Source organism: Podarcis melisellensis (assembly GCF_964234715.1).
Source record: "Podarcis melisellensis genome assembly, chromosome: 7".
Classification (NCBI taxonomy): Eukaryota; Metazoa; Chordata; class Lepidosauria; order Squamata; family Lacertidae; genus Podarcis; species Podarcis melisellensis.
In genome coordinates, this window is record NC_138539.1 from 60,833,466 (window position 1) to 60,861,310 (window position 27,845).

The window sequence follows — 27,845 nt, forward strand, 5'->3', positions numbered from 1 at the left end:
GAAATGAGCACTAGACATGCACTATATTTCATTAGCTTTCCAGAAACTGCTTTTACATCATGTGAAAAGTCAAATATAATGCCGAAATGAAAAGTTAGGGAAGCATTGTGAAAATGGAGTAAGCTGCCACGCGAATGCAGCCTGAGCTTATTTTTTGTTATGGCAATTTCTCTGTCTTCATGGAGCTCACCTCTGTTCTGTCAAAAGCCTCTACTAATGCTTACTCCTGAGTTGAAACAGCCGAAAGAATTTGTATAAGACATTTTAATCAGCTTTCTTGTGAGGATGGAGAAATCTAGTTCAGTCTCAGCAGTGATAATTATTTCCTAATGAGTCTGGTACTAAAAATGTGTGGAGTTTTTCCTTCTTCTTCTATGTTTTATGTTCTTTCTGCAAATAATGTAGGTAATTTAATCAGCTGGCTGTTCCAAGACTCTGGGGGCTTCCTTTAGAATGGTAAAAGTCTGTTAGAAAAGTTGTTAAAATTGTCAGCTGGAACTGTACTTTGCATCTCAACTTTTCCCAAAGGACCAGAAGGGTTTTACTCCCTTAATTTAACTTGAGATCTATGTCATTATGTACCAATTCCTTAGTGATCAGGAAAGAATGATGAAGTTTTGGAAATATTATTATAGTATAAAGAAATTGACCAAGTGTTCTAACTGTTGATACTGAAAACTGGCTGGGCCAGAAAATTAAGGGATTATTCTGAAGTGTGATGTTTGGCTGTGTGGGTTCCACACACATCTCCTTGAGCTCCTCAGAGGAAATGTGGGGAACAAGTGCCCCAAAAGCTCTTTTACTGAAAGCTCTAGGATTGAAAGTGCTTATCTTTGGCTGGACGCTGCGCTGCCCTCTTGTTAGTTCAAGAATAAAACCTGGATAGCTCAAGCCGCCTTATGCACTTGCTGCGGGTCAAAGGGAGGAAACTGCATGGTTCTTACCTCGTCAGCTTTGTCCCGATTTGCTGCCTCAGCTCAAGCCTCTCCTCGTCGGTCTGCATGGGTAGGATGTTCTTTTCCTCCAGTTCTCGTTTGGATGGCCTGTTGCTAAGTTTGATGGCTAAAGAGTCCTTCCTGCAGACTTTCATGGCGAGGGAACCTTGGGCAGAAAGAAGCACCTTTTGAGAATGGAACTTTAGACTCTTCATCTATAGCACTAGGATCACAGCAACACAGACTTTTTTTTTTTATAAAACCTTTCCTACATAGGAAGATGGATGCTATTCTGATCTTCAAACTAGAAACCTCTTTTAAAAGCCTTTCCGCTGGTTCAGTGTGCTACTTACTAAGAAAATGCAAATTATTATTTTGTGCATCAGCTCTAGACAGGCAGCGCGGATGCAGAAGTGGCTCTGGCCTTAGCCCAGAAAACAGTGTCTCTTTTTCACCCAAGACCTATTGCTGGCATCATCGTGATACAAGAGGGCAGCAAGCCCCTGACCAGCTCTCCATTGCATCAAAGAAACAGCAGTTTAGATGAAGGTCTGTGGGGCAAGGAAACAAGCCTTGCCCTCATCTTCCTCCTCCACAGTCCTTAACACAATGCACACCACCCTGCGGATGGGAATATGTGCCCTTGAACCTAAGGACTTTAAGAAGGGAGTCACCTTGCTGTCCTTGAGCTTCTCCGTGCCTATTGCCAAGGCTATCAAATCTGTCTACAACACTGTGTTGTTATCAGAGCAGCTCTTACTTGTAAATATTGAGCTGTCCTCATCTTCCTCTTCGTCGTCATCCTCTTCTTCTCTTGCATAGAGGCATGAAGAATCTTCATAGTCAGATTCATGAGGCACATTTTCTTTATTGTCATCGCATTCGATCACAACCGTTGGCACTTGTCTCATGTCTGAAAGGCCTCCTGGTCCACATTTGGTGACACTGTCTCCCCCATGCAGACCAGAGCTTGGGGAAATCAGGGGGAGGGAGAGAGAGAAGGACATTGGAATGACTTGCTTCCCAAGCATCAAAAGGTTATGCTAGCACCTTTCGAATGGATGTAATTTTTTTTTTTTTTTACAGCAAGGGGACAGGTTTGGAAGTGTAATCACTGGATACAGAACATTTTCATGTCCTGGGATGAGCCCTGACAATCCAGATCCACAAGTTTGCAATGTGATTCAGTTCATGCTGGGTAAAAGGTGAAGAGCGCCAGTTGGATAATGCCCACTGTGATAGTGCTTTAAATACTGTGCGCATACTTGTCCTCATAATGCACAAATATGAAAACGTTTCTCCCTCTCCTATTCTCCACAGAACTCATGGTATAGTTTCTATGCATCAAAAAATCCAACTGAACAGGCAGTAAAAAATACACAGCCTAGCACTAAGTACACACCAGTTAAACAAAAAAGGGTAGAAAAGAAAGTGACCATTAGCAAATGTAAAAAATAAAATAAGAAACCAGAAGTACTAAAAACACATGACACTGTAAACTCCCTAAAACAGAGCATTTCTTTCTAACAGAGTTCTGGGCCAATTTGCGCAAATAATTCCAAAGTGTGAGAGCTACCACCAAGGAGGCTCTGTTATGCTCTCCACAAGTATTACCTCTGTAATGGAAGAAGCTTTAAGCTGGGCCTGGTCTGCAGATATCAAGAGATAAGTGGACCTATAAATGCTTGCAAGTGGAAAGAGGCATTCACCAAAATTCACAACTCATGGGGGATTTCCACATAAAGCTCTTTTCATTCCCCAAGGAGTTCCCTACCGTAAAGGGTGCTATGGCCAATGAATAGCAGTCCTCTAGTTTATCATAACACGCCCCAATTTAAGCAACTTTGTACTGGCTGGCAGTTCAAAAATTTTATGTGAACTAGTAGAAAAAAGCCATTGTGGGCTGGCAACCCATTCAGAACAGCAACCTGCACTTGCAGGGGGAGGCTCATAGAGTTGTTGTGAGGGATGGGTGGGCCAAAATCAGAATGAAAGTGCATAATGTAATTCAACAAGTATCAACGAGTAGGTCTAACACTAACCAAGTGTGTCAGTTAGCAGTGAAAGATATATGAAGATGCTGAATTTGCACTGCCCCTATTAAATTGCTACAGGGAAGCTTGCCTGTGGACTGTGCCTTTGGGGAAATAAAGCACTCTCTCCATTCACTGTATTGTTATACTGGTTATATTACACTTCAAAGAGATAATTTTGTTAATTTTTACAGGCGTAACATAATAGCAATAATGAGATATTTATCGTTGCTGGGCAAATTGAAGAGAAGGAATGGGTGCCTAGAGATATTCAAATTTTGCGCTATGAAGAATAAAAAAACACTGGTGATGAATTGGGATGGGAACATCGGTATTTGATTTTAATTACATTTATACGTTGAACGTGTTATCACAAAAAAAGCGAATGTCAGCCCAAATCCTCCTAATGATATAGAAATGTGTAACATCCCCTTAAAACTTTCAATTAACTTTTCATTTATGGAAAATCCAATATAATATCCTTGAAATATAAAAGCATGGAACAATTCATTATATTAAAGGAAACTCTCAGTGAATGCCATATAGATTAAGTTCTGAAAGCTGTATATGGATGGATTAGATCAGTGGTAGGTAGGAAACTTGTGGTTCTCCAAATATTGCTAGACTCACAAGTCTCATCAGCCCAACCCAGCGTTGCCAACGATCAGGGATGATGAGAGTTATAGACCAACAATATCTGGAGTTGCCCACCTCAGACTAGATTAATGCTAAGTCAATCCTTCTCTGAAATCAGCATGGGTGATGGACACCCAAGATAACACACTACATACTCACACAACACAAACACCTTGCATTCCGTAAGCATACCCTTATGGGCTACCACTAGAAATCTGACCTGCATCTAAGCAGAAGCTATTTCAAGCATGAGGAGGTGGAACCCGTGCCCCTTCCATTATGTCACCTCTCTGGACATAATTCCACTTGGTTGGCTGTTATTTATGAGATCGTGTCCCGAATTGCAAATGAGAATCATACAGCGAGAGAAAATGTCCCATGTTCAGTCTATAGAATATTTGTGACTACAGGTCGACGTTCTAGCTAGCATTAACAGTTCCAATACTTCAGGGACGAGATTGTACTCCCTGCTAGTGGCGGAGCAATCCGATTGGGTGTCCGGGGTGGCATGGGGGCGGGGCCAGCGGTGCGGGGGGGAGGCAGCCGCCTGCGGGGCTCCGAGGAGTCTGCCTGCCTCCTCTCCCTCAGCTGCCCTACAGCTTGGGGGGGGGGAGGCAGCAGGTGGACCTTTTGAGCCGTGGAGCCTGTGCGCACCCAAGCCACTGCATCTCTTGAGAAGCGTGGCTCGGGCGTGCTGCAGGCCCCATGGTGAGTGCCACCCGGGATTTGTCACCCTTTCAGTGGTAGCACCCAGTGCGGCCTGCCCCTATCGCACCCCCATCACTCCGCCCCTGATCTTTGCCTGGCTGTCACGATAAATACTCCTTTTTTCCAATCCAAAGCTGGTTCAATTGTGTAAATGATAAATTCTCACACCCCTCTACTGCACTGCATGTGTAGTTTGCTTTGCTTTTTTCTGATGAGTGCTGGCTGCTATTGGGAGGTACATTTCATATCTCTAGCTTCAAGTGAGAGACATAAAAATATATTGTTTGCAGACTGGCAATCAGGTGGTTTTGCGCCACATGTCTGCCAATTTCAGCCTTCTGTCTCCTGTGCTCAGTTTCTGTCTGTTGGCTTGATATCTGAAGGAGCAGGTTATAGCCTCTGAAAGTTTATAGTCAATTAATATAATTTAGTTTTAAAGATGCTACTGGACTCAAGCCTTTTCAGTCCCTGTTCATTTTGAGGCCTAAACATCTTTGCAACCAGATATATCTGTGCGACACAATATATCTATGCATGTTTACTCATAAGTAAGTTTGACCATCTTCAGTGGGGCTTACTCTTGAGTAAGTGCAGATGGGAGGGCAGCATATATTGCAGTTTTTAGATATACAGTCATAGTAATCAGTGTGTGTGTGTGTGTGTGTACACACATGTCACATTTCCAAAGATAACACCTGTAACTCAAAGTAGTTCACATAAAAAACTGACAGTATAACCAGTAATAAATTAATGATACATAATAAAAAGTATAATACCAGTACAACATAATGCTAACAAAAATAAACATTTAACAGTTCATTTAATGTGCCTTAGAATTTGAGCATTAAGCTCAGCAACAGGCCAAATAAAAATATCCAATAACTTCACATCCAAAATATACTGTACATTATACAATGTATGCATATGATAGGTAAGGGTACCCCTGCCCATACGGGCCAGTCTTGACAGACTCTAGGGTTGTGCGCTCATCTCACTCTATAGGCCGGGAGCCAGCGCTGTCCGCAGACACTTCCGGGTCACGGGGCCAGCGTGACAAGCTGCATCTGGCGATCCAGCGCAGCACATGGAACGCCGTTTTCCTTCCCGCTGGTAAGCGGTCCCTATTTATCTACTTGCACCCAGGGGTGCTGTTGAACTGCTAGGTTGGCAGGCGCTGGGACCGAACGATGGGAGCGCACCCCGCTGCGGGGATTCGAACCACCGACCATGCGATCGGCAAGTCCTAGGCGCTGAGGTTTTACCCACATTGCCACCCGCGTCCTGCTATGATAGGCATGTGCATATATTATAGGCATGTGTAGTCTTGATAATACATCTCATGTTAAAGCTCATTACTACAAGCACGGCAATATATCTCCTTTAGGTTTAATTTTTCTTTTGAGGCAAGCAGAACTAACAGCAGCAACGCTGTCAAAAACATCCAGAAGAGACGCTATTTGGCATAACCAACCTCTTAAAAAATGAAATGCATCTCTTCTGAAAATCTACACTAATCTCCTTGGAGACATTTGCAAAAACAGAAAATGTCTCAGCAAAATAACTTAAAAATGTATCAGGACATGTTGGCTTTGTAGATGCTTTGTCCACATGCATTATGAAAAGAGCAGGCACTTTTTCAGGGGGAAACAGCCACCAGCTTTTTAATCTTCTGAGGATTGTGGAAGTTAAGAGACATCATTTTTGACACTGAGTGCAACTGAAATAATTGGCGTATTATTTTGGTACAAAGCTTACTGCTTCGGGCTTACGGCAAATAGGTGGGGGCTATGCGCCTTTGTGCCCCTGCCGCCCTCTTCAGTATTGCATCAATGAAATCAAATTTCTGAAACATTAAGTGCATTTGTATTGAATTGCTAATTTGGCATATTTTTGCACTCCACCCAAAATTGAGGGTTCTTTATTTTTATTTTTTTAGGGGGATGGTTTATTTGTAGTGCCACATTATTATTAGCTGCTATAAAATAGTGCTGCAGAGAAAAAGGAAGAGTAAATTCGAACGAAGTCTAGACAGCTAACAAGGTCGGTCAGACAGGACATATTAGCCATTGAAATAGTACGCACACACTCAGCGAATTACAGTCCCGCTTCCAGACTCCCAGTATTCTTGCCTTCAGCCCTTGATTTGATTTACCAGACACTGTTCACATAGTTCTAATCTTTCCTCTGAATCCATGAGGGCTAGAAAAATGCTCCTTCATTTTAAATAAACGAAACCTGAAATTGTCAGGATTCCCTTTTGCCAGATCATCCAAAAAACACAACAGACTTCCTGAAGCCATACTCTGCTCCCAAGATGGACAAACATTGTGATGCTTGCGTATTCAGGGAAACTTAAAGCTCCACAAAGGTGCAGCATTGTTACAACTCTCCCTCTCTCTCTGTATGTGTATCTGTGTGTGTTTTAGAGGTGTTCATTTATAAGCACAGTTATAAATGAACACCTCTAAACCAATAACCAACTGATACTATAGTGTCTGTACTCTCTTCCCAAATTGTTATTCAACTCCAATGGATCAAATTTAAGTCTAACCACGTGTCTCAAATTCGTTAAGGGTGCGGGGAATTGTATCTCTGTGAGGGGGATCCTTCAGTTCTCAGGGTGTGCTTTAAATGTATGTTGTGGGTCTTTCCTCCTAAAATAAGAGACCTTCACTTTCAGTAGTCTACACTTAATTAGTAGTTGAAAACAGAAATAAATCACATCACCTGTTTTCTGCTTATTAATCATAAAGCATGCCCTAGTAACTGCAGACTTGATAGGAGTTTAGAAATGGGAACATCTATTGCTGTAGGGGAACAGATGCTTCTGTGAAGTCAAATGGTGAGCATTCTTATTGCACACAGAATTGTGTCCACTCTTTAATTTACAATGGACCAGATTTTGCAATTAACAGTTATCACGAGCCTGTGCACATGGAAGAAACTGCCCCAGAGGAAAACACAGGACTGGTCGTCGCAATAATTGCTGTTGAGAATTTCCCTAACCAAGTTGCACTTTCAGGTAACGGGATGGAAGACTTAACATCCTGTTACAGATACTAATATAGGCTTCAATATAACACAGAAATAATTGCCCTTGGGAAACCAACAAGCAGGCTGATTTGTTGGCACTAGAAGATTGTAGTATTGTTTCCATTGGCTCCATGTCTGAGCAGATTTGAAGAAGTCTGTGTTTAACACTTAACACTTACTCTAAAAGTGTGCAAACTTGCAAAGTTCGAAGACTCCAAAAGCACAAAGCATGGTCTAATTCTGTATTTGTCTAACACTACATGTGGAATGAATATTGTGACTGCAGTTGGCAACTTCCTTCCATAAAATTACTTTGGGTTGATTATTAAACCAGGCAGTCACTACTACTCATCTTTCAAAGCCACATTCATGAAGGGACCCCTTGTTTGCCTTGGGCATATTGCTTCAGCTCCAACATCTATCTGATCATTAACTTCTTAATCACGTTGCTTCCTTTTAGAAAATGGTCATAACCGCACAGATCCTGAGCCTCAATCTCATTCCAAGTCAGCTGTCACTACCTTCTCGACCACCAAATACATACAGTGAAATGAAATGAGGGCACTAATAGGAACTGTAATGAAGATTACCATCACGATTATGCCTAAGCCACTAGAACTGATCAGCAGAATATTTTTAGAAACCTGTGAAACAAGCACATGAAATGATAAGAAATACAAAGCATTTGAAGATGAAATAATTCCAGGTTGCAGCAGTCCAGATAAATGGCTTAATGCCAAACCGCTTTCAAATGTCTTACAGGAATTGGTCTCCAAATTACTGAAGCCTATCACATACAGAAAGTTATTATCTCAAAAGACAATGGGAACTGTCTGATTTGCACACAGCCTATAACATTCTTTTTTGAAATAAAAGAAAGCACAGACTATGAAAGTCCTTCGCTGAAACCTAGGAAAAAGAGACGAGAATAATAATGTATCATCACCATTCTGAGATATGTTGCATAACAGAATAGGCTGGTGTATCTCAAACTTCTGATAACTTGGGGGGAATTTTATATAAAAATGGGAAATATACATCACTTAAACACCCTCATGTTAAAGCATTTAACACCCAATTGTTAAAGTATGTTAACAATTGCCACCTGCCCTCAGAGAGACCCAGCTTCTGTGAATTCTGCAAAATTCGCTCTTTGGAGGGCACCTTCTCTGATGGCAGATGGTGGAAAGCAGCCTTCTATGGAGCTGGACCATCATCAGGGTCCTAGATAGAAGGTCTTTCCCAGTCCTAAGTGGAGATGCTGGGAAAAGAACCTGGAACCATCTGCGGTCAAAGCATGTCGTCTACCCATTGAAATGTTGTTGAATCTTTGCTTTCTGAATGCTCCCGTGCAAAGAGATGGCAAAATTATCTCCAGCTTGCAGAGGCCGAAGGAGGCAAGGCCAAAACTGTGACCTGTGTAGATATGAAGTACTGTATTTCTCTTTATAATCTCTAATACACTGTATTGTTTTTAATACTTGATTGGGAGCCGCCCAGAGTGGCTGGGTAAACTCAGCCAGATGGGCGGGGTATAAATAATAAATTATTATTATGATATAAGCAGACAAATACAATTCAAAACACCATGTTACCTTTCTAGCTTCTGCATGGTCATGGCCAGTGTCTTGTTCAACTCCTCGATCATGCGACACCCTGAAGGATGCATGGGCAACGTGCTGGATCCGGAAGGCAAATGTGGGCTGTGGCTGCCGTACTGATGCTGGTGTGCTAACTGTGATGGTAGGACCGTGTGGTGATGCGAAGCCAATGGTTGCTGGCAGCTCTTCTGTGTGGAATAGGGTGCAAGGGAGAGGTCTGGTCCCCCTAAAGGCATGCAAATCATGACTTTCTTTGGAGGTAGCGGAGGCGACAGTTTGACTGGCATACAAGGCAGTTTCACAGGCGCACCAGGATCTAGAAGATAAAAGATGAGCACTTGTGAGGTGGGGGCATTCAGGTCTCCTTCAAAAAAAGAGAAAAAGCATGGGAGTCTTTTCCCCCTCATGGTGCTCTCCCATGCACAAGAACTGAAGAGGAGTCTTGCTGGATCGCCCACTAAGCCCACCATCCTAGCCAGAGGCCTACAGGGAGTCTGCTACAGGATCTGAACATGTAAGCCTTCTCCTGTGCTAACCAACAATGAACATTCAGAGGTACGCTGCCTCTGCTCCTGGAGTCAGTCAACAGCCACCAGGGCTGTAGTACTCATTCAGAGCTTGTTCCTCCATGGTCCCCCCCCCAATCCCCTTTTAAAGTCATCCAAGTTGGTGGCCATCACTTGGAGCAAGTTCCATAGTCCAATAATGCACTGTTCTTCCTGTCGTCTGCCTCGAATTTCTCAACATTCAGCTTCGTTTGATGATCCCAGAAGTTCATCGAACACCACCAAAGGGGGAACAACACCTCTGTCTATACACTTTGTCTTCACATTGCATAATTTTATACACCTTTATCATGCCCCCCCCCATTACTCACATTTTTTAAAAACTAAAGCATCCTAAATGTTGCAGTATTTCCTCACAGGGGAGTTGCTCCAGGCCCCTGTTAATTTTGGTTGCCCTTTCCTGCAAATATGGCAGCAGAAGTATATGGGAGACAATACCACCATTGCCACGTGGATGGATCCATTGCTTTGGGTCTTTCGCTTCCAAGTACCAGCTATAAGTCAGATCCATCTATGTAGGTGTGATATTCAAGCTGTGCTTGATGAAGGAATATTACAGATACTGACAATGGGGCCGGGGGGAGGAGCAATCATACTGCAGTCACATGACAGGAAAGTCACATTGGTTCAGTGCCAGTCTCTCTCTTGCTATAGTTATCCGTTACTGCACATGGTACAAAATGACAAAGGCAAGTGATTGACTGTTGATAGCTTGAAGGATATAAACACAATCAATGCAAAGACCTCATAATCAATGGAGTAATGCAAATCAACACTTTGGCCTACACTTTGGTTCAGGATCTACATAACTTCCAGACCTACCAGGAGTGGCCACTAATACTAAGGGTCCACAAAAAACCTGGCCCTGCATTTATTTATAAATACTAACTTTTTCATACTGCCGTTCCATGGATTGCAGGGCAGGTGTAGAATATAAACTGATTCATTAAAACAAAATAAAAACAACAACAAAAAACTGCTACTGCCAACCGTAATACAAGGCAGCAGTTAAAAATTATAAGGTCGACTGAAAGATTGCTCCAGGTTCTCTACCTTTCTGCGTAATTATAGAAATTATAATGCCTGGGTACATAAAAATGTTTGCAACCTGCTGTTGAAAGGATTGTTTAGTAGATATGCTGCCACATCCCAGACATCACAGTTTTGACAAGCATCCTGTCTGGGAAACTGAAACATAGACCTCAACATGGGAGATGTAAGGCGTAGAGAGTCTATTGTTGTACTTGAACCAGTTAAAAATGCACACACTTTTAAAAATAAAAAGTTGAAATCTGAGAAGAATTTTTATAAACCATTCCTCACAAGACATACTTCAAGTGAAATTCTTTCTGCAGCCATGTATCTCCTGCTATTGTTCCTGCTAATCGCTAGCAAATCGTTTCCCTCCATCACTTTCTGTTAATCATTCCCAGCGTGTCTTAAATTTATTCTCACAAAATCCTCAGCGCTAACACGCACACACGCTATATTGCTGGAGCTATATTGAAAACCCGAAGGTCTTCATTTCGATTGTGAGAATTCTCATTATAAGAATTCCTTCAAAACGGGACCCAAGGATGTCTCTGGAGAAATTAGCAATGGAATAAGGTTAATTTACTTTCGGCTTGGAAAAGATGAATCATTAGAGCTGATTGCTCATTTCCAGAGACTATGCAAATCTAATAATATCCCCAGAGGACACCATAAAGAATCTTAGAAATTTATGTCTTTTGACCCTTACACCCAGATTCTATGCATGCTTATTTGGAAATAAGCCATTTTGATTTCGCTGAGACCTGAGGCCAATCTACAACCTCAATCACATGCACTATTAGGAGACCCCAGTGTCTGCATCCTCTGTAAGGTTCAAGAGCTTTGTTCACAAGTTAAATACAGATCAAAACCACTGAAAAGGGTAAAATGCATAGGGAAGGGCAAAGGTTTCAAGAAAAAAAGCAGTGTGGGGGGGACTGTTAAGTATCCCACTCTCATTTTGCCACTGCAAACCATCCCCTCTCAAAGACACTTTGCAGTCAAAAAACAGATACAGTGGTACCTTGGGTTAAGTACTTAATTCGTTCCGGAGGTCCGTTCTTAACCTGAAACTGTTCTTAACCTGAAGCACCACTTTAGCTAATGGGGCCTCCCGCTGCCACCGCACCACCAGAGCACGATTTCTGTTCTCATCCTGAAACAAAGTTCTTAACCCGAAGTACTATTTCTGGGTTAGCGGAGTCTGTAACCTGAGGCGTATGTAACTTGAAGTGTATGTAACCTGAGGTACCACTGTAGTAACCCAAAGTTGCCCTGTAGGATCTGCTCTTTTTTCCCCAGGCTGCCTCGATTTCCATGAATAAAGTTTCTGCGGGATTAAGGGCAATCAGCTGGTTAAACTAGGTATGTCCTGTGATTAGCTTTATAATCCTAGCTTTGTCCTCTAATGATAAAAGGGAAGAGCTGTAGCTCAGTGGTAGCACATCTGCTTTGTACGCCGAAGATCCCCAGCATCTCCCAGTCGGTTTGGGACTCTTCCGTCTGAATCCCTGGAGAGCAGTCCATGTGGACAATACTGACCTAGCTGGCAGTATATAAGGCAGTTTCCTCCGCTGCTATGACACACAGCTCTGAGGTTTTCATCTCAGGGTCATGGGTTCGAGTCCCACATTGGGCAAAAGATTCCTGCATGGCAGAGGGTTGGACTAGATGACCCTTGGGTCCCTTCCAATTCTACAATTCTATGATTTATAACTGGGCTTCAGGGTACTCAAGCTCTGTTTTCCAGGTTGGGGCTTAATGTTGCAAATAGGTTATTGAGATATCAGAAATTGTTTATTGGCAACACATTGCCTTTTTTATTCATCAGATTTTTAAGGGGAAATCCAGAATTAAAACCTGCAACCTTGGCATTGTCAGCACCATGTTCTAACCAACTGAGCTATCCAGCTATAACTGAGCTATCCAGCTATAATATTATTGTTATTATATACTTATTTATACCCTGCCCTGTAGCTACAACGTAACAAAAGTAGTCATGAACAATAAATAAGACATTAAAAAAATACAACCAAACTGAAGGCAAAAATGTATGCCTTTGGCCTTTAACTCTCTGTGGCCTTTTAGTAGTAGGTGGGATTTTTTTAAAAAATTATTTCTCTTTCACCTTGGATTTAATGTAACTATGAGGTGTTTACTATCCATTTGTTTAGTTGTATGTAGCTTTGTGTTGCCATGAGCAAAATAAAGCAACAAACAAACAAACAAACAAACAAACAAACAAACAGACCTATATTTCCTAAAATGGTTTTAGTTGCTGGCTTCTGCAGGCCTGCAAACAGTGTAAGGACACACAAAACAACTGGGTAGGAAGAAGAAATAAACAAACTCTCCCCTTTCCTCAAAGATGCATAGGAAGGTTCCTAGACAAATTATGTACCGTATTGTTTGCTCTATAAGACTCACTTTTTCACTCCTAAAAAGTATGGGGAAATGTGTGTGCGTCTTATGGAGTGAATGCAGGCTGCACAGCTATCCCAGAAGCCAGAACAGCAAGAGGGATCGCTGTTTTCGCTGCGTAGCTGTTCTTGCTGTTCTGGCTTCTGGGATTCAAAATATTTTTTTTCTTGTTTTCCTCCTCCAAAAACTAGGTGTGTCTTATGGTCTGGTGCATCTTATAGAGTGAAAAATACGGTAAGTACAATTAGCCACAACCAACCAACATAGTCTGTGGAAGAAGTGAAGACATATAAGATTGGTGAGATGTAGTAGGTAGATGGACATGAGGGGCACTGACAATTGAAGCAAGCCACAAAGGGGCCTAAAGCTAATTTAATCAGACATTAGTGCTCTGCAATACCATCTTAGGGAGGTTGTGAGGCCTGTAAATTCTTTCTGCATCCCTGGAGCAGAGGACCAGCTAGCTGCATACCTAGTGTGTTATTATACGGATTATGAAGCAGAGCAAAAGAAAACTGGAAGAAAGAGGGATATAAAAGAAATCTCTATAACTGGAAGGCCTGAAGGACAGATTAGACGAATGTTAGTGGAGACAGAAGCCTAAATGCAGCACACACAGAACAATCACGTCTGAAAGAGAATACAGAACTACTAATTTTCTGCATGAACAGTTGTTGTAGTTGCAATACCCACATGACAACAAATATGTGTGTGATGGATCCACATTGGCCTAAATGGGACAAGGGGAATATTTATACAACAGGTTTAAAGTGTTTTGCTAGTCATTTATTTTTTCCTAGACTACCACTGGGAAGCTCCATTTGATATATTGAGGTTTCTTAGGGAATTCTCAGCACCCTCGTTACTGTTCCAGACTTCTTGGGGATAGGGAAGTCAATGGCTAGTTAAAAGTAGCATAGAACAGATATTACCGACCTATCAATCTCTTTTTCCACAAAAAAGTGACTCAAAGCAACTCAAGACTGCAAAAACAAACACGAAAGCTAAACATAAGAGTAGGCATAAAATAAAATTATCAACCATAATAGGTACAGAAGGGATATATGCCCAAGGCCTAAGCCAAGGTCTTCCTACATTCAGAAATTTAATAAAAAGGGCAAGTCACACTCAACCCACCCAACTAAAAAGATTATAAGAAGCAAATGCCACAAGCATAGTTCATTAAGGGCCCAAAGGCGCTCTGTGTGTGTGTGTGTGTGTGTGTGTGTGTGTGTGTGAGAGAGAGAGAGAGAGAGAGAGAGAGAGAATGATAAGCCCAGGTTGTCCATGGAATGAAACCCACTGAATAATTCCAGCCCATATTCTGATGAGGTTTGAGAACTCCTTGGCCTGTCGTGAATGTAAAATCAGTGATGCAGGCTTATTAGTGAGAGATGTGAAAACAACAGCAAGCTTTATGGAGGTGGTGTGGGTGAAACATTCTATTTAGAGACACGGGAACAAGAGCTCTTTTCAGGGAGGGGGCGGCACAAAGCATTCTGGAACACTTACTTACCAGCTAAGTGGTTGGCAATCCTGGCAATGGGTTTAGGAGGCAGGGCAGGGGGCTGTTTGAGGAGGGAGAGCTGTTTCACTGGGGTGTCCTCATGGTCTCCAGAGAAAGCAGCAGATTTTTTTGGGGGAAGTAGCAAGACTGGTTTAGATGAAGGATCTTGAGAAAGGTGGACTCCAGATTCACTGGACGTGGGGCTCTCTTCGGACGCTGGAGGACACAACCACATCATAGACGCAACAACGTTACAAGCAAAGCGGTAGCAGATAGACAAGGAAAGCAGCAGAGCAATGTGGGTTTAAAAAACATAACTAACAGTAAGAGTTTGCTCAGACATCACTATATACAGAGAGAGGGGGTGGGGAGAGAGAGAGAGAAAGAGGAGAAACTCTCCATGAAGAGACTGAAAACAAACTCTGGCACTTTCACAACACATAGCAGAACTTCCACTGGCATGAAAGGGGGCAAATTCATATGTCACTTTTCCTAATCTTGTTCTACTTAAGTTAATTGCATTTCCTCCCAATAGCTAATCACCATAACTCTTCAGACTGATACGCAGGCAGACCTACAGTATATATCAGTATTGAGCTGTGTCCATGGTCTAGTTGTTGTTTAGGAACAGGGGTGTAACCAGCAGCTTTAACAGGGGACTCAGCTGAAAATATAATGTTTTAAGTGCGTTTTAAGTGCAGTATACAAATCTGACAGTAGATGGCGGTGATGAGCTAATGACAAATTCCATATATTCTTTAAAACTTTTTTTTAAAAGAGCCTTTTCACAGCATTTTTTTATTATATCTGTGTAGATTCAGCCAGGGTCCCTTAGGCTAATAGTTTGCATTGATGGAATCGTTTCCCCTCTTTGGCTTGTCTGCCAAGGCACACTCCCCACAGCAAGACCCTCCAAGGGAAAACTAGAAGTGGATAAAGTATTTGGATTTATGTCTTGGTGCTTTTCTCCACCAAATTTCTAGAGCTTTCAGCAGTTTCCCATCATTAGTTTAATTGTGCTATTAAATAAATTTCAGATATGTCATTTCATCCTAGCAATCAAAGGGATTGTGTTTCTCTGCAGTTGGAGCCTTAATTTCTCTTCTCTGCCTGGGTAGTCAGATGAGGCTATTTCTGCTGAGAGCAATGCTAAAACCATGTTGAACTCACTGCCCTCTCTATGCCTCAGCTACACAACTCAAGTGCTGACTAGTCAATGACAATCAGCTCATCGTTTCTCTGCACTTTCCTGTGTTTTACAAAGAATGGGTAGTCTGTATCAAGATAACATGAGGATCACTTTAAGCAAGGATAAATCTTAGTGGTGGAATTTGAAAACAATCCCCACCAGTCTGCATCCAATGAATTTCTTTCTTTTCTCTTTTTTAAGCACAGTGCCTTTCATACTTAGTCATCAGCTTATATACATGATGTCATAAATTACAATGTTACACCAACTGCCCCATGGGAAGGAACAAGAGCGTGACAGAGGCAAAGGCCAGATCCAACTAGACTGTCTCCTCCTCTCTGCAGGGGCAGTGGAAAGGACCAGCTTCTATATTTTGTATCATTTACAGTGGTACCTCGGGTTAAGTACTTAATTCGTTCCGGTGGTCTGTTCTTAACCTGAAACTGTTCTTAACCTGAGGTACCACTTTAGCTAATGGGGCCTCCTGCTGCCGCCGCAGCACGATTTCTGTTCTCATCCTGAAGCAAAGTTCTTAACCTGAAGCACTATTTCTGGGTTAGTGGAGTCTGTAACCTGAAGCGTATGTAACCTGAGGTACCACTGTATTTGCTTTAGGTGCCTTGGCAGCTATATAAACACAATAAAATACATAATTGGGGAAAGCTGCAGACCCATATATTAAAAAAAAGCACACATAATTTTGCAATAGAGCAAATTTCAAAGGACAGCACTGTATTAACACAACACCAACAGACAAAATTAGCATAAGAACCATGCAACTGGATCAGATGAAAGGTCCATCTCAGCCCTCAAATGCCTTGTTTTGGGTCATTCTGAGGGAAACCAGCTGGTCCTGTTTCCACCTCTAATGGCAGAATTGGGATTTGGATTGCACCTTAAACTAGTAACGATCGCAATGAATTTCATACATTAATTGTGTATTGCAGTGAAGAAGTAGGGTTTTTTGTTTTGTTTATTGCTAGTCAATTATATTAGATGATACTGAATTCTAGTGATATCACAGAAAGGAAGGAAAACTCCCTCTGCATTCACATCCTTCACAGCATGCATAATTATATAAGCCTCTATCATATCCCCTCCTCTGCATAGCAGTCATCTTAATTCTCATCTAAAAAGCCCTGAATGTTATATAGCCTTTCCTTTTTGAGAAAGTGCTCTGATCCCACCCATTTGTGTGTTCTTTTCTACCCCCTTTCTAGTCATACAGTATCCTTTTTGAGTTGCAGTGGCTAGAATGGGCCACAATATCCTAAACAAGGCTGCAACCATAGCTTTGTGACGAGCAGAGTTGTTCTTAGACCCTTCCATCCCTAGCATAGAGTTTGGCCTTTTCCCGCAATAGATGCACACAGAGTTGATGTTTTCACTGAGCTTTGGACTGGGACCTCAAGACTTATTGACATAAATCAAGGCTTACCATGTGCCATCAATTATTTTTAATTTAGTCGAAGGTATGAATATATACAAAAAGTAATGCACACAGTTTTGGAGCAAGTCAGTTTAACAGAACAAATAATAACGCAATGTACTGTGCTTACCAAACTGGAAAAATCACAAAAGGTAGCAAGCTAGCTCTCTGTTATATTCTTCACCTTTATTGGAAATTTGAATTTACTTAACCCAGCCTTCCCTAACCTGGTAACCTCCAGATGTTTTGGGCTACAACTTCCATCAGCCGCAGACACCATGGTTATTCTGGCAGAAAGGGATAGGAAATGTGGTCCAAAACATTTCAAGGGCAGCAGGATGGGACAAGATCTGAGTCCTAGATTGTATTTGGATTTCACATTCTGGATCTAGATGTTATCCAGGCCCAAAAGACAGAACATCACATGGGGTATGTTCGTAGTAAAGTGCAATTGAGTCACTACCCTGTTACATGTTGTGTAGCTGACCATGGAAACCAAAGTTTACCTGTTCCATCCATGATCTCCGGAGTTGGGAGTATTTCATATGTACAGGAGTCGACAGATGCTGAACATGGGTCCAATTCAGATAGGGCTGGGAGTGAAGCCTGGCTGGAACTCAGAGCCTGCCCATTCTCCAATGATCCTTCTTCATTTTGTATGGAAAGCTCCCCATCTGGGTGGAAGCAGAAAAATAATATGAAATAAAAAGAAAATAAACAGAAGATTTCTCAGCTCTGGAAAATTCCCCCCAGTGGTTCAGTTACTTTAACTGCAATCACACACCTCAGAGACAAAGTCCTGATGTATAGCATCTGTGCCAGGCTTCCTCAACCTAGTGCCCTCCTGATGTTGTGTACTACAACTCCCATTATTGCTGGCCATCGGCCATGCTGGCTGGGGACGATGGTAGTTGTGATCTAAAGCATCTGAAGGGCACTAGGCCCAGGAAGCCTGATGTGCACAGTTCTCCAGCCATATTCCGGCAGACCTAATCATTGTTTATTTTTCGAATTATAACTGCATTTACACAGCTGCCCCTTTAAAAGGTTCTCTGAAACTTCTTCAGTTCAGATTTGACAGATGTTGAATGGGAATCAGGTTCCTCGGTCTTCCAAAACACAATGGCATGGAGGTGCTATGACAGGATGGCATTTCCTTGCTCAAAATGTAGTTGGCGGATCTGGGCGGCATCCTGCCAAACATATTTGTTTGCACCACAGGCTAGATTTTTTTTTTAAAAAAAGCAGTCCCCCTTGTTTGTCCCTCTCCCTCAGAAGCAATAAAACATGCATTATTTTTAATTAAGCACTTGTCCTTGGTGCTAAAAGTGCTTCAAATACAATCCTTACAATGCTCACATAACTTAAACTGGACCTATTGTTCCTCTGTTGAAATAGTGGTTAATAGTGGCTGAGGTTTAACAGCTTGCTTACCCAGCAGCACAGCCACTTATGCATCACTAAGGAGGAGGATGAAAGAAGACAGGTTTGCCTAACAATTCCATGTGCTAGCTGATATGTGAAATCTATACTATAGCGGCACATTTGGAATTAATTGCTATATTTTCAATACAAGGACAATGCATTTCGCCATAGGGATCGGTGTGCCTTCTGTCTAGGTGCCTGTTGATGGGCAGCTAATGTTCCTAAGGCAGTAGGCATAGGACTTTAGTCTTAAGGGCAACAGAACTGCTGAGTTCATTAAGTATTATTCTTTATATGAAACATGGCATTTACCAGCAGTTAAGCATGGCTTTGTGGTTGGCTGGTCCTACCCTGAGGCAAAACACCCAAAAAGTAGGTCAAGCCTCAGACTGGTGCTCCAAAATAGAAAGTTGACTGGTGTGCAGTTATGTCTAACACATTATGGCTTCTTCAGGGTGAGCCAATCTTAGGCCCCATCTCCACTAAACATTTAAGGCGGTATCATACCACTTTAAACAGCCGTGGCTTACCCCAAAGAATCCTGGGAACTGTTGCTAGTCAAAGGTACTGGGAGTTGTTAGAAGACCCCCTCACAGAACTACAATTCTCAGAGTGCTTTAATGGTCCATCCCTCTTCCCAGGGAACTCTGGGAAGCCACCCAGAATGCCTGAGGCAACCCAGTCCGTTGGGTGGGGTAGTTGTTATTGTTAGTCTCCTAACAACTCTCAGCACTTTTAACAACTCCAGTCATTCCGGAAGGATACAGGACCCCCCTGGACGGTTACCATAAGTCCAGTCAAAGGCAACTATGGGGTTAAGGCGCTCATCTCACTTTCAGGCCAAGGGAGCCGGCGTTTGTCCGGACAGCTTTCTGGATCATGTGGCCAGCATGACTAAACCACTTTTGGCGCAGTGGTGGATGGTATCAAAGCTACTGAGAGATGAGGGAGAATCAGCAGGGTCATGCTCCACGCCTCCCAACTCTCTCACAGGAAAGGTCATCATACAGGACAAGCAAGGCAGCCTCAATGCCAAATCTGGGTCTTAGCATCAAGTGAAATGAGTCTTCCAAGAGTGTCTGAATCCTGAAAGTGACCACCTACTCAAGAACCTTAGGCGACATCTGCAACCAGTCTGTAATTACTAAGGTTTCTTGGGCCTGAGACAGGTTTTGTCAAGAATGGTTGTAGGTCTTTGAGGTGGGAGAAAGGAGCATGAAGATTGGGCGGGTGAGATGGTGTGTGCATTTGTTTGCGTTTCCCACTTTTGAAATGTTGGACGATATGAAAATGTGGCCTATTGTACAAAGGAAAGTCATATCCGTTCCTCTGCCCACTTTGACCTCCGGCTACACCCACTTTCACCCGTGACCACCTCCAAAACTGGCCTACGGCCCAAAAAGATTTCACACAAGGAAATCAGGCCCTTCCACCCATTTTAAGTGGAAATCTGTCCATGACCATTCTTAAAAGCTTTGGTTTGACAGAATCAAATTTTGTAGCAAGGTTTATCTTACCAGATGTGGTTTAAAGCACAGGCAGCCGAGGACAGAGGGAGGGGGACATTCTGATACAAATAAAACCATATATCACCCAAGATGAATATGCAAAAATACATTTCAATATACCAGGGAAACTGCTAATTTATTTTACCTATGGACAATGGTGAGAAATATTTCTGAAGAGCCCTAAAGGAAAAGCATTCTTTTGTCCTTTAAGGATCCTTGAGAAGGTAGAATCTCCTGCCTCTTTTCCTAGAACTATTTAAAATATAAGCTCTTAGTTTTTCTGGTTATCAGTGAAGGATTTGAAGAGGATTATAGAGATGGAGTGGGATAGCAAAATTATAATCAGCAGAAACCTGTGCTGCAGGTTTTGTAGTTCTCAGCGGGGAAGAAAGGAAGGTCATATCTATAAGGTTTAACTTGCTGTTAATATGTTAACATCATTTACCCTGTTCTTTATACCAGATTTTCCCTGATTCATTAGACTGGACCCTGTTTTTTATTTGTTTAAACTCCCTGGATTCCTGTTTTTATACTTTTGTTTTACTGGTTTTATGTTGCATTTTTAAAAATAGTATTGCTTTTATGTTGTACACCATACAATTTCAAATTTATACTAGGTTAAACTTATATCTCATCCATTATGGGGAAGACAAAGGTTTAATTAGCCATTTTCTTACTGGATAGGGGTGTGCAGCTATTGCCAATGGTTGAATGGCAGACGATTCCTGGAGCATTTTCCAAACTGGGGAAAGATTGATGCAGCATCAACTGCAGATATTTAGAATTGCCCCCTCCTTAGCCCTTATATATACTGTCAGTAATGGAACTTTTTGTATGTGGAAACAAGCAAAAGTACTGCATACTTTAAATATTTTTATCCCACCATACCACAACAAACAACCCAAAATCACTCACTGTTGGTTTTCATGTGCTATTTGATTTAAATGCATATGGATGTCAAATTGCCAGCTGAGACTGAGCAAAACAACTAAGCCTATTTTGTGAGCCACCCAGAGAACACTGCTATTGCGTGGCTTATGTAAATGTCACACACTGAAAAGTATGCCAGGAGGAGGCATACAAGGCGCCATCCAACCATTTTAGGGACTCCACTCCTTAGGCCTTTCTTCTCCTGAAGATATCCCCCCAAGGGAGAGGAGGTTTAGGATCAGAGTTTTCCTTCTCCTAGGTAGGCTACCTCCCCACTTCACTCTGCAAGACATGCAGAAACAAGCCTTTTGACCATTGGGTCCACTATTGGTCTCATCCGCTCCATCTGCTGCAGCCTGGCTTTGAATGCAGGGGAAGTCCCTAACTCACCGAGGGTTTGAGACCAATTGACTACCCTCACCTGGTTTTTAGCCATTTCCCAGGGTGTGCCTGCTGATGACAGCTTCTAGGAGCCACAGGTGAGAAAGTACAGGATGGGGAGCAAAGGTGGACAAAGTACCCCAGAAGGAGAAGGATGTATTCCCCATTAGAGGTACTATCCCTCCCCTAACATCCAATACATTCGTGTATAGGGGAAATCAATGCCCCTCTCTTTTAAAGCCTTCTTTCTTATTATTCCCCAAAGGACTCAGAGTTTTACAAGAGTTTTAAGGTATGGGCAGAAACATCTCACTCTCTGTTCCCCACTCAGACAACCAAGTGGTATTATTTCAAGGGTGCAATCCTTGTGAAATCACTAGAGGAGTTTACGCAGAAGGGCCAACAAAGTCTTACATGGGAGGCCTGTAGGACTTCATTTGGCCCTTCGGGCCTGGTGCTCCCCATTCCTGGGCTTATGGTCTTTGAGGCAAGAAAGGGGGTGCTTGCCCATCGCCTAAGTCATACAAAGGCAGCTGGTAAGAACTGGGTGACAATACTCACAACACAGCATAGTTATCTTTGTCAGTGTGGTCACACCAGGGGCAGACAGTACTCTGGTTTCTTCCATTGGGAATGCTCCACATGAAGAAATTTAGAGCAGGGGTGGAGAAGTTGTGGCCTTTCAAAAGCTGCTTGATTCCACTCTCAGCAGCATGGCCAGCATGGGAGTTGTAGTCCAACAATATCTGAAGGGCTGCAGATTTCCATCTCCCTGCTTTATTGCATCCATATCAGATTTCTGGGTTGAGGGCAAGGCACTGGCTCCACGACATTCCCCTTTTTATTGTCAGTTCCCACTGTATAGAACTGAGCCCCAGCAGAATGGAGGTTCTGATGTTAAGCCCCAAATTAAACTAAGCCCTTTCTGTGGCCTTTCAAAATGACAACATTTCTCTTTTCCCCTTGGCAATGAGAATGGCACACTGCTCCTAATAGTTTAAAATCTCAGCATCAAATAGAAAACCTTTGATGTGGCTGTTACGCAGGATTATTAAAATATAGAAGGATGTTATGCCCAAACTCTACCTTGCTCAAAGTAAAGAATGTAAAAGCTGTTCATTAACAGCACAGCAACAGATCAAAGGTTTTAGCTACAGTGGGCATTTCTGAAGCCAAGTATATCTGGGTCTGAATTAATCATTGACATCTCTGACAGCCCAGGCAGCTGTTCTTCTTTTAAAAAAAAATACCAAAAGCTGCTCAGAATTAATAGAATACAAGTAAAAGGCCAAAAGTACATTCAGAACTGAATAGTATCAATGATTTAAAGCTGGAGTTATAATAGGAAATGGTCTTCCCAGTAGAAAATTCACATGCTATTGATGGCATGTCTGTTGTATGCCAAAATTGTAGGTATGTTGAGCTCAATTAAATTTTTTATCTTACTGATGTGGGAGCCACATGGACATGGGCTCTTCAAGGCCACGTTGCTCTGGCCACATGTCTATTCCAGAACCAGTAAAGGAACAATTGTTCCCATGCTACTAAGGTAAGCATGAATTGGGCCCAACATGTCTGTTGAAGTAAAAATATCACGGTCCTGTGGCAACGTAAAGACTAACAAACTTATTGTTCCACCACTTCCATGTTAGAAGAGACATATCTTGTCTAAATCCTCTCTTCCTGTAGACGGTTCACCCTCACTGAATCAACTGGAATAAACACATGCAAAACCAGGATTAACATTTAATATATTAAATATATTAAACCCTTGAAATTATTGGAACTGATGTCAATTAAAGTTTAGCTGCTCCTGCATTGATGCAGAATACAACTTTCTTCTAGGAAACTCATTATCTCTGGAGAAGGCATGAACCTAATTGTTGAGGATACTTCAAGATACCACTTTATTGATCCTTTTCTTTAATGATATTGATCTGATGTGAGTTGGCTATTCTTTTGATTAAAAACCCATAATAGGTCCTAGGCAGCTGCTTTATAAAACTTTACTACTGAGGACCAATAAAACCAACACTATTTGTTTTATTATGCAACTTGAGTAGCCCAGTAACAGCATATTGCTCAGGAGAAACGGTGGCTAATTTTAGCTAAGAATAGGCCTGGGTTGCATGTCATGGAAAACTAAACTATGGCTTACTGGAGAACAGCTTGTGGTCACTTTGCTGCTCCCTGATATTTTTAATTTCTGCACCATGCTGAGCTAAGCCAAAGCTTGTTCTTAGCTACAGCCTATGGTTAGTGGGGAGAAAACGTAACCACCAGCCCAGGTTCACTAAACCAAACCTTGGCTCAGATCAGCATGATGCAGGAGTAAAAATGGCACGGGAGGAAGAGCAAAGCAGCTGGGAGTGCCTCTAGCAGAAGCCCACACATTCACACAGTTCCAGTAAACCATAGTTTGACTTAGCTTGTCACGTGAACCTTTAAGAAAGCAATTCCAGGGGTGGGTCATAGTATTTCCACTGGAGGATTGAAGCTAGTGGATGTTCCAAAAGATACCGCCATGTATGCGTTTTGCAAAATGTTAAGGCAGAAAATTTAATATTGTCTAAACAATATACTCTTAACTTGCTTACGAATATGCCCTATTGGGTTGTGTCATCACTAAAGTCTGATTGGTCAGAACTCAGAATAAGGCTTTTTTTGGTAGTGGGTACCCTAGCTCTAGAACTCCTCCCTTGAGATTGGGCAGGCTCCTACTTTGAGTGGATTCTTATGGTAGGTTAAAACATTTCTTTCGAGTAATAGTAGAGTAATGATTTGCACTTAAACCGAGGCTTTATTTGGTTGAATTTTATAGTGTGTATTTTGATACATTGCAACATGTCCTGTGACTGTGTAATGTAGGGCAAGACAGTTGAATAGTTAAATTAAATGTCTCAGGTGAAAATGGCCAAGGAAACTGTAATGCCTAAATAGTTAAATAAAATGAAAACTGCTAAGGAAAAATGTGATGTAACACACAGAATCTGAACCTGGAAGATGTCTGAGCTGTTTAAACTGTGAGCATAAATGTCAAAAATTATGCATTGCATAGTCCTTCATTACAAATCCATACGTTTCACAGCATTGAACAGAAGTACTTAAGACTAGACTGCTAGCCAGCTCTATTGAGCTGAGTTATATGAGCCAGAAACACTGCCGGAAATGATCGATACAGAGATGAGAATAGTCATTTTTGGTCCAAGCAGGAACAGTAAAATTATATAGCGCAAACTATACTAAAGTTTCTGTTGTCTTTCTAAAAGGGCTTAGAGAAATCTACAGATGATAAATCTATCACTGGCCATTAGCAATAGCTCAGGGATGGACTCCAAGTCTCATCACCTCCAACCAGAATGGTTCAATGGTCAAGGAGTCAAGAACAATGGTCAAGAACAACTGTGACCGTTGTTCACAGTTTTTAATGCTTCAATTTGTTTTATTATAACTGATTTTAATTTTCTGCTTTATTATTTTGTTGCGAGGCACCCAGAGCACATCGTCATTGGGCAGCTGATATGCAATAAATAAATTTTTAAAAATATGAATTCTAAATGAATAAGTATTCTAAATAAATAATTTTAATTAACCTTCCACTATTAATTTTCAAAATACTACCAGCTGTATCTGTGAATTGCGTCATTCCAACTAAATCTTCCTTGACACAAAGTGGTCAGACATATGGCCAAGGATGGTGCTGTACAGAGCTGCATATAGGAGAAACTACCTATATCCAGCAGCCTTTTTAATGAGAATCTCCAGCATGGATGTTGCTTTCTCTTTAAGGTCATGTGGTTTATTCTGCTTATCAAAACCCAGAACAATGGGCACAGTGTTAAGGACTGGTTGCACACAGAGGAATGGAAGGAACTAACTGTAGAACCACCAAGGAAAGAAGGCTCAAAGCCCGGGGATTGGTGGTGACAAACTCCCCTTCCTTTGTTTCCCAGAACCAGAAGAGGGCTGAAACGGGCAGAGCATTGACAGACTGCATGCAGGCATAGCCTCTGATTGCTTGGAAAAAAGTCCTGGAGACGAGGGGACTTAAGATAGCTGAGGGGAAGTGGGAACTTTTAATCTTGGCAAGTGATTCATGGGGTAAGACCTACCAGGAATGAGCTGCTGTGCTCATTAGGCCCGACAGTCAAGTCTGTGAAGATTGTGTTTTGGCTAATAAAGAGCTAACTCCAACTTTGAATAGCATGCTTTACTGCTGGCTCGCTCTGTGACAGGTAGCTATTCTGAATGCAGGCTCACAATACATTATATTTTAATGCATGTGTCGATATACTCATTTGAACATTTTTTTCTCCATGAGTGCAAGGAGACTATTTATTCTTCCCCAAAGAAATATGGAAGGAATTAAGTGCAATAAATCTAAACAAGCTCTTTCAGAGGCTCCTGGCGTGTGGAAGTGTGAATTATTGAACGACATTGTGATAAGAGAATGATATGTATACGGACTGCATGGGAAGGCTTAAAACCAGAGACTCACAAAAATCTAAACTGAACCAGGGATTCCCATTTCAGCTACTGCATTGCAGGAAACGAATTCACAATTACGCTGTGACACTTGAAAGAAAGGTGTATCACTGCTGAATCTATTTGGCAATTCATTTAATGCAACTGCCCTGTCTTTAGCTACTGAACAGAAAAAGTAATGTTTCTTGGTGAAACATCTGGATTATGGTCTGCCATAAAAACCATCTGAAGCTGTAAATGCAAATAGAACAGAATTTGCCAGGTTAGAGTTTCAATGCTCACTTGACATCTTCTCTGGAAGCTAACACATCTCATGGTAGGACGAGCAATGTTAAAATAGGATGATTTAACTATGCAATCTCTTGCATGTCTTCTCAAAAGTAAATTGGCCCCACTGAAGTATTGAATTACTTTATTGTAAGTAGTGTCTCGGTGTGCTCCCAGAGCCTGATCTGGCAGTATACAAAAGGGAAATGTGTGGTAGTCCTCATGTTAAAGTTTCTGAACTTTTGTCAGGGTCTTTGTTCTCAGGCAAATAAAGCAGGTGTAAAATTAGAAAATATGAGTACTTTTCAAGTAGGATGGGTTGTGGAGGAAGAAGCAGGCCTCCAACGTCTGCTAGCAAGAGGTACTTCATTTTGAAAAGATTGCCCAGTGTCTGAACACTTATTCCAGTGCAAGTAATCTTCAAGTAATATAAGGCAGAGGAGACCCCCTGCTCCTGAAGAACACCTTGGTGTAAAACATGCTGAGCAATTTTTACAACGCAAAATGCCATTTGTTAGCACCAGTGTGGTGACTGCCACTCTCCCTTGCTGTTAAGTTGTTGGTGTCCACCTGCCATTTCCAGACATAGAACACTGCCATATATCTCACTAGCAGCAGCATGACTGAAGCGTGTGTTTGGGAGGGTACAGATACACATCTGGTATGTGGGGTCTCAGTAGCTGGTTGTTTGGTACCTTCTGAAATTTGTTGCCTGGAAAGAGCAAGCAATACTTCTCCTAACCATGGGCATAATCCAGTCAAAATCAAGCACTTAGACTTTCTGGGTTGTAGCCAACATCAACTGACCTATTTAAATGAATGGACATTATTTAATTTGGTCTATTAATTTCAGTGGATTGTGGCTTTCAACTGAATATTTAAGCAAACCAAACTGAATGTGGGGGCAGCTCAAATATACCAAGCAAACATTATCAGATTTTGAAACCTAAATTGGATTGTTGATGATCAAGCCAGTTTCCACTACAAGGCCATTTTTCACATGCACCACTGAACTAGAAAATGGCAATATTCCATAAGAAATGTTGTGATGCTATCCAAGTAACACTTTGACTTTAATATAAAAGCAGATTCTTAATGGCTCCGGAGTAACTATCAGGCCCACAGTTTGGGGTCCAATCTTTGTAGAGAAATATGACAAAAATCCAATAGCACAAGAGTCCTGTGGTTTTCAATAGCAATTTCTTCGCTAACAGCAAGTTTTATTGCCCATGCCACTGACTCAGAGTTGCACAGACAATGATCCTTACCTTTATCAAAAATTTCCTTTAGCACTCCTCTCTTGATAAGCTCCTCTCTGCTTTGCCTCATTGATATTTTTCTTTCAAGTGCTACCAAAAAGAAGAAACAAAGTTATAGTTACAATCATGAAAGCATTCTAAAAAGGTCAGAAAACTTTTTTAAAAAAACCCACCGGGAGGTATTGAATATTTGTAATACTGAGGGACCCTCTAGACTGGGGTTGGGTTTTTTGGCAAGTGTATTCTGTGACATTTGTTTATTTTTTGTATTTATTGACAGGCCACTGATGTATTAAGAGTGCACTAGCGATGGGATTATACTGAACTGTTCACATATCATTCCACTTTAGAAGGAGCTTTGTGATGCTTCCACAACATTACGACCAACTGGAAGGATAATCTTTCACCGAAACGCAACAAAAGAGGGATAAAAAATAAACCAGAACATTTGCGGTATAAAAAGTTATGGAATTTCAGCAGGAACTTATGGAATACGCACT

At 41.7% G+C, this 27,845-nt stretch overlaps 1 protein-coding gene across 9 annotated transcripts in view; it reads right to left on the reverse strand.

The window, feature by feature from the left end:
• PHACTR1 (phosphatase and actin regulator 1) overlaps window positions 1-27,845 on the reverse strand; it is a gene marked incomplete at its 3' end in the record, with an annotated part of 241,570 nt that overhangs the window by 22,236 nt on the left and 191,489 nt on the right. For 7 of the 9 annotated variants that reach the window (XM_081918227.1, XM_081918226.1, XM_081918232.1 and 4 more), the window contains 6 exons: window positions 27,355-27,435; window positions 17,597-17,764; window positions 14,482-14,688; window positions 8,941-9,262; window positions 1,696-1,904; window positions 945-1,101 (listed from right to left, as the gene is read on the reverse strand). In XM_081918227.1, coding sequence (XP_081774353.1) covers window positions 945-1,101; window positions 1,696-1,904; window positions 8,941-9,262; window positions 14,482-14,688; window positions 17,597-17,764; window positions 27,355-27,435 — 1,144 coding nt within the window. The remainder of the gene's footprint in view (window positions 1-944; window positions 1,102-1,695; window positions 1,905-8,940; window positions 9,263-14,481; window positions 14,689-17,596; window positions 17,765-27,354; window positions 27,436-27,845) is intronic. The other 2 variants (XM_081918229.1, XM_081918233.1) reach the window with 1 other exon arrangement.